This window comes from Periophthalmus magnuspinnatus, chromosome 16, assembly GCF_009829125.3.
Source record: "Periophthalmus magnuspinnatus isolate fPerMag1 chromosome 16, fPerMag1.2.pri, whole genome shotgun sequence".
NCBI classification, from domain to species: domain Eukaryota; kingdom Metazoa; phylum Chordata; class Actinopteri; order Gobiiformes; family Gobiidae; genus Periophthalmus; species Periophthalmus magnuspinnatus.
The window spans coordinates 30,031,709-30,051,932 of record NC_047141.1 but is presented as its reverse complement, the minus strand read 5'-3'; the positions used below and the strand labels follow the sequence as shown (position 1 = coordinate 30,051,932).

Sequence of the window (20,224 nt, the reverse complement as noted above, 5' to 3'; positions counted from 1 at the left end):
ATGTTGAAGTTTGGTCAAGTTTATTGGCAGTACTGCATACAGGTACACAGAGAACCTCCATATACACACTTCTTTCAGGCAAACGTGGGTTAAAGCTGCACGATGGAACTTTTCTGGAGGGGGATTCCGCCACATTCTTGGGAGACGTTATTGCTTTGTAATGTTTCAGAGTATAGCATTAAACTTGTTTTGCATGTGTTCAATTATAGATTTTGTTGCTAAAAAAAAATACCTTGAAAATCCTGTAATCTTTCTATGAGCTGGCTTGCCCGTCCGCAGATCTGACCTGTAACTTGTCCTGGTGGCATTACTTGGATGTGTAGAATTTTAACACAAAGCAGTAACATCTCCAGGGAAACAAGGAGGTGGTAAACTCGCCAGAAATGTTTCATAGTGCATCTTTTAAGTTCTTAGAGCTTTAGTGTAAAACTGTGGAAAAATACATTTGTAAAAAACATAGAAGTACAAAACTAGATTTTCAAAGTGTAAAAACTATCTACTTTATAAACCAGGTCTAGTCTTATGATTCCTCCTGGATTAAAACAGCTAAACTTTGAGTCTAGAAACACTTTACAATAGTTTCATGGATCAGCTCAAGTTAAAGCACTGAGTGAAAATGTCGAGAAGTGACTGAACCTTTGGGTGTAAACGTGAATACTTTCTGTAGTCAGTCGATATTTAAAATACTTTTGTGTTTTTCTTGTAACATGAGTTTGCACATTCAGGGTTTACACTGCAAAAAATACATTTATATGAGGGAAACTGGCTTGAATTCAGAATTTGTGAATTGGTCAGCTGATAATTTGAGATTTATCGAGTACGCTTTATTATTTTTTTAAACAAATAGATTTTTTGGTAATTTTGACAAAAAAAATGCCAGTGATACAAGATTTATATGTATATTTTTTACTTAAAAAGGTAGGGTATGTAGGATTTTTCTTGAATATTTCATAAACAGTACTGAACTTGTTGCCTGCAGACATGGATAACACATTCAAATTGTATTCTGATTTTATTTATTTTAATTACAAAAGCCAAGATTTTTGTGTTTTGGTTCTCAAGCCGATTGTCCAATAAAAAAGCCGAATGAACCACACATAGTTCTCTCACTTGGGTTGCCAGATCCTACGACTAAAACCAGCTGGAAAAAAAACGAAAAGGGCTCTCTCTGATCTGAATCCTCAGCACCTGTAGCCAATGATTAAATAGCGTAAGTAGAGCCTCCAGTAGTAGTAACACAGAGAAAAAGAGGAAACGCCTGTCCATATAAACAGGTAAAACTTGTATGTGTCGTCTATTTGTAGTTTAGGAACTGGCAACCCGGGTTCAGTTGTGATTTAAAGGTAGGGTATAGATACTACGAGCACCATTTCAAATTCATATTCTGAATTCAAGTATGTTTTTGCAGTGGTAAAAGGTAAACTTGTACATTCAACACTCCTTAAATGATACGTTTGGATTATCACCCGGGTTACTCGCGCAGGCTGTTGATGGAGGCACAGATCTTGAGCGCGGGGCCCAGTTTTATGTTCATGGTGGAGATGAGGTGGTCCTCGCGCAGCAGCAGCAGCGCCTGACCGTCGATCTCCTGGGACAAAAAGTGAGCCGCCAGTTCCTCACAGCCTGCGGTAAAACGAACAGGAAACGTTAACGAGTGCATTTGATTGGTGGATTTTCAGATTCTTGGATGCGATGATGTCATACGGCCAGACGGGGCGCAAGAGCCAGTTTTCCCCATTGATTACATTGTACTTTGCCATGAAATATCGAACCTGGTATTTTCAATTATTGACTAAACCCAAGGACTCACTGCTTTACAACACAATTTTGTATTTTAATAATATAAATTTTAGTTGCCTCCATCTGTATTACTGTATTTTCCGGAGTATAAGTCGCACCAGCCAAAAAATGCATAATAATGAAGAATTTTTTGGCTGGTGTGACTTATACTCCAGAAAATACGGTAATTAATATTGACCTACAGAATGTGGTGAGCAAAATCATGTCACATATTTCAGCTATTTTAGGCTACTTCAATTCTTAATAAGAATTGGAAGTCAAAGTTTGCCTGGGATTCAGAATACACACTTCAATCAATACACACATCAATACTAAGATGTGAATGTGGTCACCGGTGAATCTCCCGGTTTTCAAAAGGGGCGTGATTGACAGGTGGATTAACCAATCAGGGACACACGTGGTCCATTCTTTTAAAAAAAAACATGGCGGATTTTTGCAGAATAAATGAGGGAAGCACTAAATTGTTAATCTGAGGTGAGAGAAATTTTTACTTGTAAATCTAAGTGAGTAATGAGCTCCCTCTTTCACGTGTCACTGAAAAAAAAAAAAAAAAAAAACAGGATCCGATTCCACGACCACGTTTAAAAATACAGAGCTAGGTTAAAGTCATAACTAAATCTTAGGTTCATACTAATATTCTATAGGCCTGAAGAGTGAGAGACAAAACTGCAGTACGGTGACACTGAACCATGCTTGACATTATGAATGGATAAATATGGCATGAACTTGTCAGTGATTAAATGGAAATTATCAGGTTTAATAATAATTCTGAAATTAGTTTTGGCCTTTTTCATATAATCTAATGTTTCCAACCAGGCAAATGGAGACCAACTGGGGAATGTACAGTGTTCACAGCAAAAGATACTTGTACTTCTTGTTTTATCTGAAATATTTACAACTATTTCATTTTTAATTTCAAACGAGTTATTATTATGTCATTATTATTTACAGTTCGCTTCTGAAATAAAAGGTAAAAATGCCATGGAAAAACTACACTGACCTTGTAGAGAGGAGATGAAGCGGCAGACCTCCTCCACGCTCCACTGCGCCGGGGTAGACGACAGAAAGCTTCCCCCGTCCAGAGGCACCGATCCCGGGGCAGAGCAGTCGGACTGTGGGGCCTCAGCTCTGGAGCCGGAGCGCGAGGAGGTGGGAGACAAAGAGGCAGAGTCGTCCTCTCCATCACTGGACACCTCCTCAGAGTGACTCGACTCTGAGTGACACTAAACACAAAGACGGGAGGGTTAGAAATTCTACTTTTTATTCTTAAAACACAGAAGACGAGAAGAGTTTTATAAATTAAAGCTTTTAATAAGTTCTAGACATTGCCAGATTTTGACTATATTTTCCATATTTTACAGTTATTGAGAAAAACAAAGCTGCGTCACTTAGATTTCTACATCTAAAAGTAGTAAGTTCGTGATGGACAGTTTGGATTTTTGTCATAGCAATAAACAACTGATCTATTCATGGGGTTCAGCTTCCTGTTCATACCATGGATGCACCGATACAACACTTGTGCTGATACTGAAAATTTAGCTGGCTTGAATATCGCTTACAAATATCAATTCAGTCGATATCCTGGTTGAACTCATCTAATAATAAGACTATGTACTCGTTATAGTCAGCCCAGAAAGTCTCATAACGTTTGAACTTTATTTATACAAAGTAGAAACTCGAGGATTAATAAACAGCGACATTTGGATCAGTTTTGTCTTATAATTTTTTTTTTTAAGGAAATAAATGCTGTTTTCATGCTCTGCACTGGTATCAGTTCATATTGGTACCAGCAGATCATTAAAGTCATAGTATCCGAATCAGTATCAGGACACACCTATCCAGCTTTTTTAGTTTCTAGTTTATATTTTGAGCACTTTTCACCATTCATAAAATATATTTTGGTTTAAATTGTTGGTGCTCGTTTCTGAAATCCATGTACCGAATGATAAAATTACCTCAAAAGAGAATAAAGCACAATAAAACTTCAAAATCTTCCCAAACTTTACTTGAAGGACAAAGTGTGAAAGACTACTGCACTAAAGTTACAGAATGCCCTTTAGACTCTGTTGATTCCCTGACGTGGACGGAGGTCACGTGTTTTGGTGGTACCTTGATGGGCAGGTGTCTGTTTGAGACTCTGTTGGCTCTGGTGTCCGAGATGCTGCGGCGTGGGGCTCCTCTGCGTCTGGCGCCCTCTGGTGTCAGTCCTGCTCCGCTCCTCCCTCGACTGATCCTGAAATGCTGACTGCAGCTCACATTATACCTGTGACAATACAACAGGCACACATTTACCTCAATGTAAACTAAGGTACAACTTTACTGAACTGTAAAGGAATTTCACTTGTTTTGGCAGCTCTTAATACATATGTGATTGAGAAAAAATGGTGCAATTAACACTATTTTTATTTTTGTTAACCCTATAATGGTATCCAAAAAAACTTCCCAAATATATCAGGTAAATATTTTTCTAATTGTTTTTTCTCTAATGGGAATAAATGAACAAAGAAGCTAAAGAGGGACCTACATGTTTATACAATATTATTATATATTTGAGTACCGTATTTTCCAGTACTTTTTTCATAGTTTGGCCAGGGGTGCGACTTACACTAAGATGCCATTTATATGTGAAATAGATGTTTTTTCTTCATTATTATGCATTTTTTGGCTGGTGCGACTTATACTCCAGAAAATACGTTACTTTTAAATGTGGAAATGTGAAGTGTTGTGTTTGTTTTTAAATGAAAGAATGGGAGAATGCATGGTTTGTCTGTAACTGGATGGATACTTAAATGTATTTTAATCATTTGTAACCTGCCCGGGGAATTGCAAATGGAAACTAATTTTAGCTAAATCTGGTGTAAAGCATCTCAATCTGACCAGAACTGAAGAAGCGGTTGGGAGGAGCAGCGAAACGTCTTCACTCCTACAACGATTTGTCCAGTTGACAGATTTAAATTTCATCTTTTGCTATGGATCAGACCTGGACGACTGAGGGATTATACTAACATCTCTTCTTTTATGAGATTAATAAATTTGCACATGGTCATTGTTAAAATAAACCAATAAACTAAACTAAACAATCACCATAAAAAACAAGTACAATATCCCATCAGTTTACAAAAGTGTGTAGTGCAGTGGTAGTAAAGTTCACTTCACACATTAAAATCCATTTGTTGGCTTTACTATACATTAGAATACTGATATATCCAGCATCTTTGAGTGTTTAGAAAAGTGCTATATAAATAAATATTATGATTGTGATTATTATATCAACACAAATACCTGTAATGAACCACAACACCGATGCATATCAAACCATCTCTATACACAAGGAAGAATAAAATATATGTAAAATAATAATAATCATGACAAACAAACACTAAACTTAACAATATTCTTAATTTAACAAGAAAAAACACAAGTATCTTGTACCTTTTGGCGCATGTATTTGAACAGAATCTCTTGGAGCCTCTGAACTGACTGGCAGGAGCGAGGTTTCCACAGTATTCACACTTCAGCACTAAAACAACATAAAATAAAACATGGTTAGATATGTAGTTTTTAGACACAATTATATAAACTAAAATAAAAAGCAGGATTAATGAGTGTATTTTCAAACTCACAGGCTGGTCCGTTCTCTGACAGCGCCATGAGGGAGAAGTCTCGGTCTTTAAAGAGTCCAGCAACCTGTAACAGCATGTTTTAGTGAAATGTGGGTAAGAACTCTGCTTTCACAACACAACTTTCATAACATTGTAAGTGGTTCAAAGTTCAGCACTGAGGTGGAGGACAGGTGAGTGCTCAACGGTGGAGTTAGACTTTCAACTGTCAAAATGCTGATGTTTCATGGTTAATATCTTTGTACCAGCTTTTGTTCTATACATAAACATCATTTCAAAGTTTAAAAATTGACTTTTCAGAGCTTGTAACCATGTTTTTTTTTTTTCCTTCTTGAAGTTGTATTTGGAGTGATTCGTGCATGTTTGAACAATCTTTAATCGCTTATTTTCAAGACGCCGTGTTGCTGATCAAACCCGTTTTCACCGTTACTGGTACATGCCCACTGCTCTGTACTTACTAAGTTTTTCAATTTTATTTTCTTAATCGGTGATACACACAAGTTTCGGCAGCATCACGTTGGTACAAATTTAAAAAAATCTGCCATTCGCTAATGTAAAGTGCAGCTATTCATAGGAGGAGCCGACAGGTACACGGCGCTTTGTTGTGCTGACGTTTGCGGCGACATCAGCTCCCATTGGGCACTGCAGTTTTTGAACGCAGAAGACAGTTGTTTTAGATGAATATTGCAGTTTAAAATGTGCAAATTATAACATAATGATCCATTTGTGTCATTGATTATAACTATAAAGCAGAGACAAGCACAATATGTCTGCTTTAAATACGCTGCGCATGTTCTCTGGTGCTGGGTTCAACACCTGCCTGAAAATGCTATTACTTTGCCTGGAATGTTCCACAGTATGACATTAAACCGATTCACTGTGGAGATACACTGACACCACCAAGTCAAGTTACAAATGGGCAATAAACTGGGACGATATTGGTGTCACGATTATCATGGCCAAAATAATTGCGATTAACGATAATATGACGATAATTATTGTTGCTGACAGTTTAAAAATGTTCTGGATATGAATAATTACAATTTTAATATTATGAATAGGTTCCATATTTAAAAAACTGTTGAAGTATTGTACTTTATAAGTGAAAACAACAGTGATCTAGAGGAAACCATCAGGAAGAAGTAGATTTTTTTCTGCACATTTTGGTGACACAAAGGCAATTAACTTTGTGGCACTTTTTATATAATTGTGATAATCACCAACAAACGATTATTGTCAACCCTTTTTATCACGATAACTGATATTATTGTTTATCGTCCCATCCCTGGTTACAGGTCAGATCTGTGGAAAACCTAACCTACCCTGCTCAAAGTAAGAATAATATTTAAGGTATTTTTGTAGCAATAAAAACACTTGTACTACATTAATTTGGAAGATAAGATTGGTTTAAAGCCATACTGTGAAACATTTCCAGCAAAGCAATAACATCTCCATGGAGACAAACAAGTGCTGAATCACCAGCACCACCAGAAAAGTTAGAGTGCAACTTTTAATATCTTCTCTAGCAGCACAATTAAACTACGATGACATTTCTTTGTTGTTTTGTTTGTTTTTTGTTTTTCTTTGTTTTGTTTTTTTTGGGTTTTTTTTTACAGCCAATGAATAATTAGGTTTAACTTTTGTGGATTTAAAAAAAAAGTTATAAAAGACCCCCGCCTCCATCTTAAATGACAACATCAAACTGTAAACATAAACACTGTCTTTTGAAATGAAAAGTCGTCGGTCACTCACAGGGAAAGGTTCAGCTCCCTCCTGGATCACAAAGCCCTCGATGAGGTGAGTGAGGACCTGAGGTTTGACCACAGCCTGAGGAAGAGGAGGACGCTCTTTGTCCCCCAGTCCCACTCTGGACAGTGGGGGAGGCAGGGACAGAGTGGGGGGAGACGAGAAGGCGGCAACAGCAGGGGGTGCTAGTGAAAAAAAGGAGAGAAGTCAAATCAGTTTTGCACATATAAACATAGAAGTGGCTGATATGAAAATAAACTGAACTGAAGTCTGACCCTGCACTGCAAAAACTGATATCTAGATAAATTAAAGGTGCCCTATGTAACTTTTCTTGTGTATTGAGATGTTAATACTGGAATATTCCGCAGTATGGCATTTTACTTCTTATCTTGTCTATATTCAATTACATGTGTTTTTATTGCTCAAAAGTAACTTCAATAAAATGTAGCCTTACTGTAAGTCAGGGGTGTCAAACATATTTTCACCGGGGGCCACATTAGCAAAATAGCTGCCTTCAAAGGGCCGGATGTAAAATAAATCTACTACTTTTTTAACTTGTTAATTAACTGTTTCTGTATTTATTACTTGTTCAAGTTACAAATATTACATATGCATTTGCCTAGATGTAAAAATGTGGCTGTGTAACTGCATATCTCCTGAAAAAATTACATTTTAAGACCATCATACCTTTGAGTTTACCCTGTCGAGGGCCACATGAAATGATGTGGAGGGCCGCATTTGGCCCCCGGGCCTTCAGTTTGACATATGTGCTGTAAGTGGTGCCTCTACACAGATCTGACCTGTCATTTAGGGAGGGCACGTGTATGTTTCCATGGAGATACACAAGTTTAATGTCATACTTTGGACATGTAGCTTTAGTTAACTGCTAAAAAGGTTCATTAAATCTACTATAAAAGAAAAGTATAAATAAACAAAGTGACAAAGACCTAAAATCCAACACAAACTGAAGTGATTTCTTTCTACGTCGCTCATCCCCGTCTAAACATAAATGTCTGATTGTTGTAGTTGTACCTGAGTCCTTTGGAGCAGGAGACAGAGGAGGAGCGGCGTCTTTCATTGACAAAGACTCGAGAGGTTCAGATGTGATGTCACTGGGAGCGTCACAGTCGGACTTCCTCTTCAGAGACCCAGATACAGGTTTAGTCTAAAAACAAGAAAAGAAAGTTTAAATAATTACAACACTGCAAAAACAAAATAATACTTGATTTCAGAATAATAATAATTGAGTAGCTTTGACTAGTTTAGCGTGTTTACTTATATTTTATTATTCAACTACTTTCAAGACATTTCTTACCAGTTTCAAGATTACTGGTTTCAAGTTTTCTTACTTTAAAATAAAACATTACCGCTTTGGCAAGAAAATTATTTAAATGATAAAAAAAACGTGTTGAAGTCAGAAACATAAAGTAAATAAATGAACTAGTAAAAGCTACTCAAATTAAGATTAATGCTGCACTATGTAACTTCTCTGGTGGAGGTCTGCTACCTGCATTACAAAATATGGTATTGAACATAATGCATTACAGGTACTTTTCTTGCTAATAAAATCAATTCTGTAAGCAGGCTCGCCTCTCCACATATCTGATCTGTAACATGGCCTTGTGGTTTCAACTTTATCTGCTTTAAAGTTTAAAGCAGACCTATTGTGCCTGCTATAAAGCTATAATCTAGGACACTCGTGGATCATTATGTTATAATTTGCTCATTTTAAATCTTCGTCTAAAACAACATTATAAAGTCTGCTGACTTTTGCTTTAGAAAACTGTGATGCCCAATGGGACCTGACGTCGCTGTTAACGGGGACTGATTGGCAATATGGTGACTTGAAAATAAGTGTATTTGGAGTGATTTGTGCATGTTTGAGTAATATTTAATCAAAGACTATAACAACTATTACATAACAGGTCAGGTTATTGCCATACTAAACTAACATACAAGCTAATCACTAACATCCCCACAGAGACAGACCTTTAAGATTAATAATTAGATTTTAAGTGATTTAAAAGAGACAGAGGTATCACTCGCTGCAGATAAATAAAGTCTATTACGTCTGTTATTCTCACCATATTAGTCACATTGTTGTTGTTGGAGACACTGGCCGTCCCCGCTGTCTGCTCTTGGACTGTGTTACTTCTCACTTGAGCTAGAGCCACCGCTTGGGCCCCGCCCCCTGTGTTCTGCCTGGCCCCCACCAACTGCACCGGGACGTGAGGCGCGCCCTGCCCCCCTGTGGCGCCCCCGCTGGAGGGAGGAGCGGGCAGGATGGGGGTGGGCAGTCGCGGTGGGGGCAACTGCACTGGCAAACGATGACCTTGAGGAGTTTTGGGTTGTATAGGCACTGGACCTTTATCGGAAGTGGCGTTAGCTTGTTGCAAAGGTTGAACTACTAAAGTTTGGGTGTTCATATTGGTTTTTGGGGTTACCGAGGCTATGGGGTAACCCTGAGAAGAGGTAGTAACGCTGGACGTAGGGACTAAAATGACTGGGGTAGACGAGGGTGAAAGGAGGAGCTGGGAGAGGGGGAGAGCGGAGGAGGAGGGAGAGGGGGCTACTGATGCTGCTGGGGTCACTGTCATGGCCGCTGCGTTTCCGGTCTTGACAGAAATATTGGGTTGTTGGTTAAACGGTTTTGTTGCTTGTTGTTGGGGTTGAACTTGTTGCTGTTGAGGCTGTCCAAAGTTCTGCTGTTGGCTGAAGCAATCTTTCCTCTCGGGAAGCTCAGATTTCACTGCTAATGTTCGTGGAGTGGATGCGTGGTGGAGAGCGAGGTTCTGGACCTGGAAATAAACAGATTGTACCAAAAAACTGCATTAGTCAAGTCAAATTTATTTATAAAGCACATTTAAAAACAACCACAGCTGCCCAGAGTGCTGTAAAAAGGCGATATAAAGTGTAAACATGCAAAAACACGATAAAACAATACAATATAAGTGCCCCGCTCATGTTTAAATATTTTCAAATCTTTGTTGAAAACTCATTTGTTTGCACTGGGTTTAAAGACAGGGCTGTTCTAACACAAAGAGGAAGATTGTTCTAGAGCAGGGGTGTCCAAACTAAGGCCCGGGGGCCAAATGCAGCCCTTAGACCAATTTTTATCAGCCCTCAAGCCTCCTGCTGAACTGGCCCAATTGATCATAAGCAGCACCTTTAACAGCAAATTAAACTATTTCTACCACTATAACCTCAATCATCACATTGCATTGTGATAGAAACCTAAAATGAATGTGTTTCAAGCTCCGTCACAGCTGCATTTAAAGCACCGTGCTGCATTGATCACTGGTCTGTGGCCATCCGCTTTTAATATGTTTTGAGATGTGGCCTTCGGTTAAAAAAAAAAGTTTGGGCACCTCTGTTCTAGAGTCTGGGACCAGCTACAGCGAAAGCCTGGCCCCCTCGAGTTTTTAGTTAGGATCTTGGAACATCCAAACTCATCCGGTCTGCTGATCTTAAAGTTCTACTGGGAACATAGAAGTGCAGAGAAAGAGGGGGAGAGGGAGGGGGCCAACCCATGGAGACATTTAAAAAACATCACCAGAATCTTAAAGTCAGTCCTGAAGCTGACAGGGAGCCAGTGAAGAGAGGCCAAAACAGGAGAAATATGCTCATATTTCCTGCTGCCTGAGGATGGAGCCCTGTTTTAACCCACAGTAAAACATTATTATTATTGAAAATCATGACAAAGCTCTGTTTATTAGCACTGGTCAAATTATAATGTCTTTAAATAAATCAAATCTAAAACTCAAAATAGACCAATTGAAGACTGAAATATTACAGATCTACTCCCTAACTTTTCAGCCCCAGCCCTCCAAAATAACCATGTGAACAACACAGGATCCCCCATAAATAGTGAAATGGACCGTATAAATTCTAGAGTGAAAAAATGTAAAAATGTGTTTATTTGTGAACCACTGGAGATACATGGGATGATATTGAAATTTGGTGTCACGATTGTCTTTTAATGATTAATGATTATATCACGATAATGATTTAAGTTGCTGACAATTTTAAAATGTTCTAGATATGAATAATTATAATTTTAATACTACGAATTCCATGTTTAAACAACTATTACAGTATTCTACTTTGTTATAAGTGAAAACAACAATGATCTAGAAGAGAACATCATCAAGAAGCAGTTTTTTTCTGCACATTTTGGTGATAATTATATTAAATGTCCCATAAATGATTATTGTCAAGCCTTTTTATCACGATAAACCATAATATTGTTTCATATCTCCTCCCCACTACTGGATAAAACTTTTAATTAGTCAATTTTTTTTATATATTCGATTAGTCACAATTAATCTGATTACTCTTCCAACACTACAGTAAGTCAACAATAAAGCTAAGATGTATATGAACCATAGGCTGTACATACAAATGAACATAGCTACACTGCTAGCCGCCCCTTTCCAAATAGGAAGTGATCATGGATGCGCTTCTGGCTCCATCGACTCTGGCTCCAATTCACTTTACATTAGAAAACTGTCACCCCGTCTCTCTGTAACTGCTGCTGTCAGATTCATCTTTTTGGTCTTTGTATTAACCCGATCTACGTGATCCTGGTATTTTTATTTCGCTATTGTGTCCATAAATCAAGGTATGCACATTAATAAGAGACAAATCAGGTACATTCTCTCCCTGAGGTCGCTCCTACTAGCATTAGCAACAGGTTTGATTGACAGTGTTACTAGGGAAGGGGCGTTACCTTCCACAGCTTCGCTCCTGATTGGCTCTTTGCAATTCCGACCACGAGTATCATAGCAACCAAATATGGCTGACGTCACACTCACTTAGTCCACTTCTTTATATGCATTTATTCATTCATATCATAAACTGTATAGTGTTCAGACCTGGTCGTTGTCCGTCTGGTTTCCTCCGTTCGCAGGAGCAGCTTCGTGCGGCTGCTGCGGCTGAGCCTGAGTCACTGTTGCCACGGTTGCGGTGGCAGTTCCTCCAGGCATAAAGATGAACTGAGAGGCCAGAGGAGCGCGGAGGGACCGGTTCACCTAAAGAGGAGAGAGATGGACAAGATTATTCTACAAACACTGGGGAAAAGCACTTAAATATTACTGGGGATTCTTGCAGTTCTTCAAGATCAAGATCCATTTTCACAGAACCCCTGAAAGTACGTATAAAAGTCAGTAGCAACATGTCAATAAATATCAATAGATAAACAGTCATATAAATAGTATAATAAAAAGTTTTTTAAAGTGCTGAGTGCCTAATCCAAAGCAGCAGCAAAGTGGACATGATAATAAGTATTTTCTTCCATTAACAGTTAAATGCACAATACTTTTCTAGCGGCTGGACAATCACATGCTTATCTCCACAATATGGCATTTAACTTATCTATTCCTGTGTTTTTCAAGAGACTTCTGAGTAATAAAACTGTACTGAAATACTGAATGTCTCTCCCCAAGCTTCCCTCCCATTTCACACTTGTGTCCTGCTCATAAAACCAAGTATTAAAACTTACTCTCAAATACATCTGTCCTTGGCCGGTGGAGTTCCCCCCGATGAGGACAGACTGGTTCAGGGCTGTAGTTGTGGCGGAGGTCGGGGGGCCGTGGGGGCGTGGGGTGGTCCCTCCTGCAGAAGTGGTGCTGAGGTTGACCTACAAAAATACATTTATACAAGTTTAGATGAAATAATTGAAACTAGGCCTGCCACAATAATACATTTTAAAGTGAGAGATGCCAACAAATGATAAAATTAAAAGGAGCTGTATCCGATTTTTTCTGTCTTTAAAACATGAAAAAACTGTTTTCCATAGTCTAAATTTATTTCTGACTGTTCTTACACATTCCTAGCATCCTAGTTATTCACTGCGATGACGTTGAGAGCGTTTCACAACTTTTAAAAGGCCAGATCAGAGTTTTGCTGTCTTCCCTCAGTCGTCCAGGTCTGTCACAGTAATGGTAACAACAACTAGGATGCTAACCAAGTGCTTCCTGATTCTTGGAACATAAAAATGCTTCATAATGATATGCAGACAGGAGACACCTTAAGAACTACTTATACAGCACAATGAAAAACTTAAGGTCACAGTCCCCGGTCACAGTCTTGGTTTAGGGCAGGACTTGGGCAGGACTTGGGCAGGACTTGGGCAGGACTTGGGCAGGACTTGGGCAGGACTTGGGCAGGACTTGGGCAGGACTTGGGCAGGACTTGGGCAGGACTTGGGCAGGACTTGGGCAGGACTTGGGCAGGACTTGGGCAGGACTTGGGCAGGACTTGGGCAGGACTTGGGCAGGACTTGGGCAGGACTTGGGCAGGACTTGGGCAGGACTTGGGCAGGACTTGGACAGGACTTGGACAGGACTTGGACAGGACTTGGACAGGACTTGGACAGGACTTGGACAGGACTTGGACAAGAACAGGACAAGAACAGGACAAGAACAGGACAAGAACAGGACAAGAACAGGACAAGAACAGGACAAGAACAGGACAAGAACAGGACAAGAACAGGACAAGAACAGGACAAGAACAGGACAAGAACAGGACAAGAACAGGACTTAGCCCCCAGTTCTAGTCCACAGATCAGTTCCCCGGTCTAGTCCCTGGTTTAAAGTGGTATTTGTGTGAATGCAGCCCTATTTATTATCCTGACAGTCCAAATCAAAACAAGGTTACACAGTGTGTTAAAAAAATTACTGTTGAAGCTGTCTGTGAGCCGCTGTTACTTGGAGTATTGGACTGCCGACTTGCAGCGAGCGTGGCCTGTTTAAAGACATCACATTCAGGGTTTAGTCACTTTACATCACTGTTAATTGTAAAAAATAATTATAATAGTTTCAGATGGTGGTCACCTGTTGAACAGCTGCCAGGTTTTGTAGCTGGGCACTGCTGATCTGCTGCTGGAGCATGAGCTGTTGAAAGTACTGAGCGGCATTGGGCTGTCGCTGTAGAGCCTGGAGAGCCTAAAACAACACAAGTACAAAATGTTACAGCAATGAACAAAGTCTGTGTAATCCATCTGTCATCCAGGTCTGATCCACAGTAAAGGATAAAAGTAAAATCTGTCAACTGGACAAAAAGCAGCGAAACGTCTTCACTCCTACAACTTTTTGTCCTGTTGACAGATTTTACTTTTGGTTTTTACTACCAATAAAAGTGGAAGATATCTGTGAGTATTTGTTTATTTGAGACGGTAAATGAACAAACAGTAGATATGACATGAAGCGGCAGCACCTTCCAGTTTATTATAGTCACTACTGTTGCACTTTGGTCAATTGTGACTGTTTTTAAAAGGTCCTATATTACACAAAATTTACTCATGAGTTTTATGTTTTATGAGTGTTATGTCGTTATCTCAAAAACAGACCTGGAGTTGCGGTTTCTTTCATTCACACATGTTTGAGTAATTCTTTATTATTAGTCTGTTACATCTCCAAAGCTCAAAATGCTCTGGTCCACAAGTTGTGATGCCATGAAGCGATAGTTTTCAAGTTAACAGCTCCTTTCACCTTTTGTTCAGTAGAAAGTGGTAATTCCAGGACTGAAATCATCCAAATGATTGTAGTGAAGTTATGTTTTCTGTCTGAGAGAACAGATCAGCCTAAATATGTGGGATTTTTGTGAATGAAACAAAACACAACTCCAGGTCTGTTTGTGATGACGAAACATTATAACAGAGATCAGAAAATAGTGTAATATGAGTCCTTTAAATGTGCTATAGACAAATACATTTTGACTTAATTTAATACACGCCAGATTATAGCCATGAGTTACTTTTATTGTATTGACACTAAAAATAATAAAAGTTGATATCAGAAGAACTGAAAGCTGTGAGGTCATAGCTGAAGACCTATAGATTAAACCAACGAACTACAGTCATTACAGTTTGAGTCTCACAGCCAGAGACATGGCGCGGTACGGCAAGAAACTAAACTCAAAATCAAAGGGGGCACCTTTCAACACTCCGAGGAGAGCCCACTGGTGATGGACCTGAAACTACAGCTTAAGGATGCCCAAAGAGCCCACCAAGAACAGCTCCACATCAACGCTAAACCGAAGTGGAGACTGAGGGAGCTAAAGGCTGCAAATCAGGTTCCAGTAGAAGTTCAAGTCTCTCTAGAGGAAAACCCATTGGTGAAGGACCTGAGACGACAGCTTCAGGGGCAGGTATATGTGAACACCCAACAGCAGACAAGACTGAGAGAGCTGGAGGAGGAGATCCAGGAGAAAAAAGCCCTTCAGAAGAAAGTTGAGGAGCTCCAGAAACAGCTGAATGAAGCTCAAGAGGAGAGGAAACCATCATGGAGTTTGGGAAAAATCTCCTCAAACAGAAAGACGAGGAGAGAGAACAAATGATAGAGCAGGGTAGGCAGATGGTTAACAAATATGTGCACGGCCTCTACGAGGAGAACAACAATCTCAGGAGGTTCTCCCAAGAGCAGCAGACTCTTGCCCTGAGGTACCAAGCCAAGGTGGAGGAGCTCAAACAGCAACTGAAGACACAGAAGGCAAACAGCCACAACTACAGCGAAAAATGTCATGCCACCCACAAGGCCCTGGTGGAGGAGAGCTCACTCCACCAGCAGACCATCAAGGAGCTGAGCACAGCTTTGACCCACAGTGAGGAGGAGAGAACATCTGCCCTCCTCAGATATGAGAAGCTGCAGTTGTCCCTGAAGGAGTCGGGTGATCAGCTGCAGCAGACCAAGGTCATGATGGCGGAGCTTCAAGCCGAGGTGGATAAGAAGAACAAGAAGAAGAGGAGGTGGTTTACCTGGTGGCAGTAAATCACCCTCCAGGCTGAACACAACCCCTTCTGAACCTGTGTCTGTGTATCTTGACTTGTTTCCATGGCGATAGAGAGACATCACATTGGCCTGTAGGAGGAGCTGGAGGCCTGGGGCCGTAACACCATGGCAGGGGTGAAGAGTTTGATAGGTCAATCTGTAATAATGCACTTTGTAATCACACTGAAAATAAGCACACTTAAATCTCAAAAATCTATTATTTGTGTCATACCTTGAACAAATTTATGACTAGCAGTGGGTATCATTAAGAAGTTGCCAATACGATACATACCTCGATACATAGGCCACAATACGATACGCATCTCGATACAGTGATATATGAGTTCCACATTTCCATGTATAGGGACATGTGCAGCTCTGAAGAAACATATTTACTAAATCACAACTGTGATACTAAAAGTCTTTGTTAAACCGTAGTTAATTTGAAATAAACCTATTTTAATCATCAAAACAGCCAATCAAATGTTCTGCATAAACACGTTTCTTTCCTCTAAACAAGCCACACAAATGTAGTGCTGTGACAGAATCATTTGGTAAAATATAAAAAAATATACTTTTGGCGATATATCGATACAGCAGCCCTCGATATCGATACTGTATCCTTAAATGAAACAATACGATATATACATCTATACTTTTATATTTTTGCACACCTCTACTGCTGAACCTGTAGTTTGGTGGATCTGACCGCTCAACCAATGATGTTTTTATGTCGAGAGCGGGATTTGAACTACTAACCTCGGATCAGTGGACAAACACTCAACAAAATGAGATATAAGGCGACAGTAGCTCAGCTGGTAACTATCCCAGTGACAATATTCAAGTGAATTTATGGAAGGACATCAGAAATGTGCTAAAGTATCAGGTGTATTCAAGTAACGCTAAGAAAAAATATCAATAACCCTTATATATCCTCTTATTTGAAAGAGTACACAGGAGATTTTTTGCAGCCTTCTAAAAATAGTTGAAGTATAGACAATATACTCAAGACAAGCTTTGACATATCTCCAAAAGAAATGCTGTATTAGTAATTTTTTATATATCTCTCTTTATACATCTCTACTCACAAACCCTCTCACTCTTACACCACAGCACATCGACACAGTGGTGAAGAAACAGCAGAAACCAAAGGAGAATTATCTACAAAAAGTATTCTAAATGTACAATACTGTTAAAAATATGTTCTTTCGTCACCTATACATTAGTAATTTTTTTATATTCCTGTCTCTTCTACTCAAATGAAAAGTTTTAACAACCAGCCCCTTCCACTCCCCTTATATAAATTAAGAGACTGCCCCTTTATGAGTAATCAACCAATTGCAACCGTGGGAAAAAAATAAAATAAAAATCACAATGTAACAGTTAAAACACATAGACAATGACTAGAAAAACAAACACTAAAAGGTAACAATTGTACTCTATAAATTCTGGCATTTTTTAGCAAAATGAGTGACACGTCCAAGAGTTTACATGAACCTTCCTCTCTCTTCTACTCACAAACCCACTCACTCTTATACCACATCGACACACATGAAGCCATTCACTTAAAACCTAATCTGAAGTACTCACCTGAACAGCCTGCCGCTCATACAGAGACATGTGGGCGATTTGAGCAGTGCGGGACGTCCCACTGTTCTGCTGAGCTGTTCCATTTGCAGAGTTATTGTTCTGCTCTTCATTTGAATCCATTTCAGCACCTGTGAATATAAAATTCATTTATGATCTAAAATCAAGTCATTAATATTAAAATTCTATATCTTAAAACAAATGTGCACAGTCAACAGTGCAGCTAACAATCTGAGAATGAGCTAATATCACATTACATACATACAATAGATATATTTACACATATATTGACAGAAGTGGGTGGTATTTAATTACATTTACTTAAATAATACACTAATTGCACTTCTCAATATTACTTAAATTCAGACACTTTTACCTCGGCCTGTCAAAATAATCACTACATCGACTCAACGTTCAGTATTTGAAAGCTGAGACAGTGTATTTGGGACTCAACATTTATTGTGTGCACTTTTTCTTTGCAAAATTGGGAAGATTTTTGTTATTTTTGTTGTAATACGCGAATATTTGAGCTGTAGGTTGAATAAGTCACTTCTATGGCTAATTACTGTTTCATTCATCTATTTATTTTCATGTAGCTCATGCCTTTTAATGAAACGGTATATTTAAAAATGTTTGATTGGGATTATCTTGTTATAGTTAAATTGTATTAGTGGCATAAAGTAGTTTCAATACTATCATTTATCGCAATATTTCTCTGTATCGAAAAAACTTTATGACAATATAAATAATTTGAACATTTCTGTTTCTTACACCTTTTATTCATTTGTTTTTATCCTCATTCTTGTGAAAATAGCTGATTTGAGCAATTTTTATGTTTTATCAGTCCAATTACATTAACAGAAAATGATAAATATTAGTCTTATAATTAGGTTTACTTAAGTATTTTATTAGATCACTACTTTCTACTTGAGTAAAATGAGTTTGAAGTAATGGAACTTTACCCCCACCCCCTCTGACAACAATAACAACAACAACAACAACAACAACAACAGTAAAGCATGTAATTCAACACAGTAAACATGAAACTTTTAAACAACATGTACAAAACTATCTGCAGCCTGTTTGGGGCGCATCTATGAACCAAAACACGAGCAGTAAACTTATATTCATTGATTAATCGCCACTTGTGCCACTTTAAGCCTGAGTTTTGACTGTTTGAGTACTTTTACAGTAGATGCTAACAGCGTAGCATTGATAGTAGCCGCACATGCTAGCTCAAACTGTTGAAGCTCGCGCGCTAACGGCCACAGAGCGCGTGCCAAAGCGGACCTGCGTTTTTACCTTTTCCGATGTTCAAGTTGTAAATCCTATAAACTTTTAGGTGCAAAAATCTTCGTGCGCAAACATCGAGGCACTTTTCTGTAAAATTTGGCTCCAACTTTCCCCCGCCCCGTCCCCTGGTTCTGCGCAGGAGCCGCTGTGGCTGGTCCCGGTGTGAACTGCGCCCCCTGACGGTCAGGAGGGGCACATACATCACTTATTTGCACTAATGGAGCTGACTGTGCCTCATCCAGACAAGTGGGGCATCAAGAGTTTGCACATACAAAGTCCTATTGAGCTCAGATTTTAATTAGTTGTAAACAGTCCTAAACGTGCTCATACTGAGAGAAACTAAAGCCCGATTCACTGGGTTGGGAAAATTTCCAAGTTTACGTACATTTCAAAGCAATATAACAACTTATTATCTTCATTGCAGAATGTGAGATGTGGCACAGTGACTCTTCAGGTCGTCCCCATCAAAAAAGTCCAGTTCTGTGTATTTTGCACAGTGTTGCCATGGCGATGCCTAAAAAACCCATGTTATTGCATTTTGCGCATCAGTGCTTCCAATGTGTGTACTTTTCTTAATGACAAGTACAGCCGAAAGCCACAAGAAAACACAGGCAAGTGGCACGTTAGCCCCAACCTCAGGGAGTGCCATTCAATGCTTCTTGCAGCTTTCATTTTGTTTTTTTTGTCATTATATGTGTTTCAATTGCAATGGTGAAACACAACAAAGTAAAAGTAGCAAAGTACTGTAGTTAAGTATAAATTTTAGGTATCTGTATTTGCCTTAAGGAGGGTTAATACTTTTTACTTTTACTTCACTACATTTGAGAGTAGTATCTGCACTTTCTACTCCACTACATTTTGAACTGGACTGAAACGTACAAGTATTTTTATTAATGTTTGAGACTTGGTGAACCGTCTCAGTGGTTTATTTTTAACATTTTTATAATCTGAGCAAACAAAAATGAACAAATAAAAACAGCTAGAAAAAAATAATTCAGTTGTTTCTGTTGAAGTACATTTTTAAAGGAGTACTATTCAAAGTTATATCCCAGGTCAGCATTTTGTGTGTTGTCCTGTGTTGTTCTGTGTTATGACAAACAAATGGAAAAGCGTTGCACAGAAAACAGCCACATCCCGAGGTGCACTGGTATGTGGCGCTATTGTTGACTTGGCATTTTAACCCTGTTAGCAGAGGTGACGGGCCGGGCCTGTGGAGCAGCTGACACAAAGCTGAGGGCTGCAGATTAAACAGGATGATTCTTAGATGCGATGGTTTAGATGCATTAAAAGGAGTGAGGGATATGCCATAAAAATAATATGTAATTCATACTTATATTGCTTGAAGAGGGAACTAAAGGCCGCTCAGTGTGATTGGTTGAATTCACCTGTTACTCAGAGTCAGGCTCATTG

General features: G+C 39.0%; 2 protein-coding genes across 2 annotated transcripts in view; both read right to left on the bottom strand.

Moving 5' to 3' along the window:
* zyx (zyxin) overlaps positions 1 to 6,914 on the bottom strand; it is a 282,791-nt gene extending 275,877 nt beyond the window's left edge. The window contains exon 1 of the mRNA XM_055228125.1: positions 6,906 to 6,914. The gene's annotated coding sequence lies outside the window, so the exon portion shown is untranslated. The remainder of the gene's footprint in view (positions 1 to 6,905) is intronic.
* On the bottom strand, positions 5 to 18,973 carry phc1 (polyhomeotic homolog 1). Its single transcript, XM_033981669.2, has 14 exons — positions 18,824 to 18,973; positions 17,525 to 17,652; positions 14,000 to 14,110; positions 13,845 to 13,910; positions 12,667 to 12,804; positions 12,041 to 12,196; positions 9,251 to 9,964; positions 8,199 to 8,331; positions 7,173 to 7,351; positions 5,424 to 5,487; positions 5,233 to 5,320; positions 3,910 to 4,063; positions 2,801 to 3,023; positions 5 to 1,623 (listed from the first exon to the last, which is right to left on the bottom strand). The coding sequence occupies exons 2-14, from the start codon at positions 17,642 to 17,644 to the stop codon at positions 1,472 to 1,474; spliced, it is 2,298 nt and encodes a 765-aa protein (XP_033837560.1). The 5' UTR covers positions 17,645 to 17,652; positions 18,824 to 18,973; the 3' UTR covers positions 5 to 1,471.
* Between the last annotated feature and the right edge of the window lie 1,251 nt (positions 18,974 to 20,224).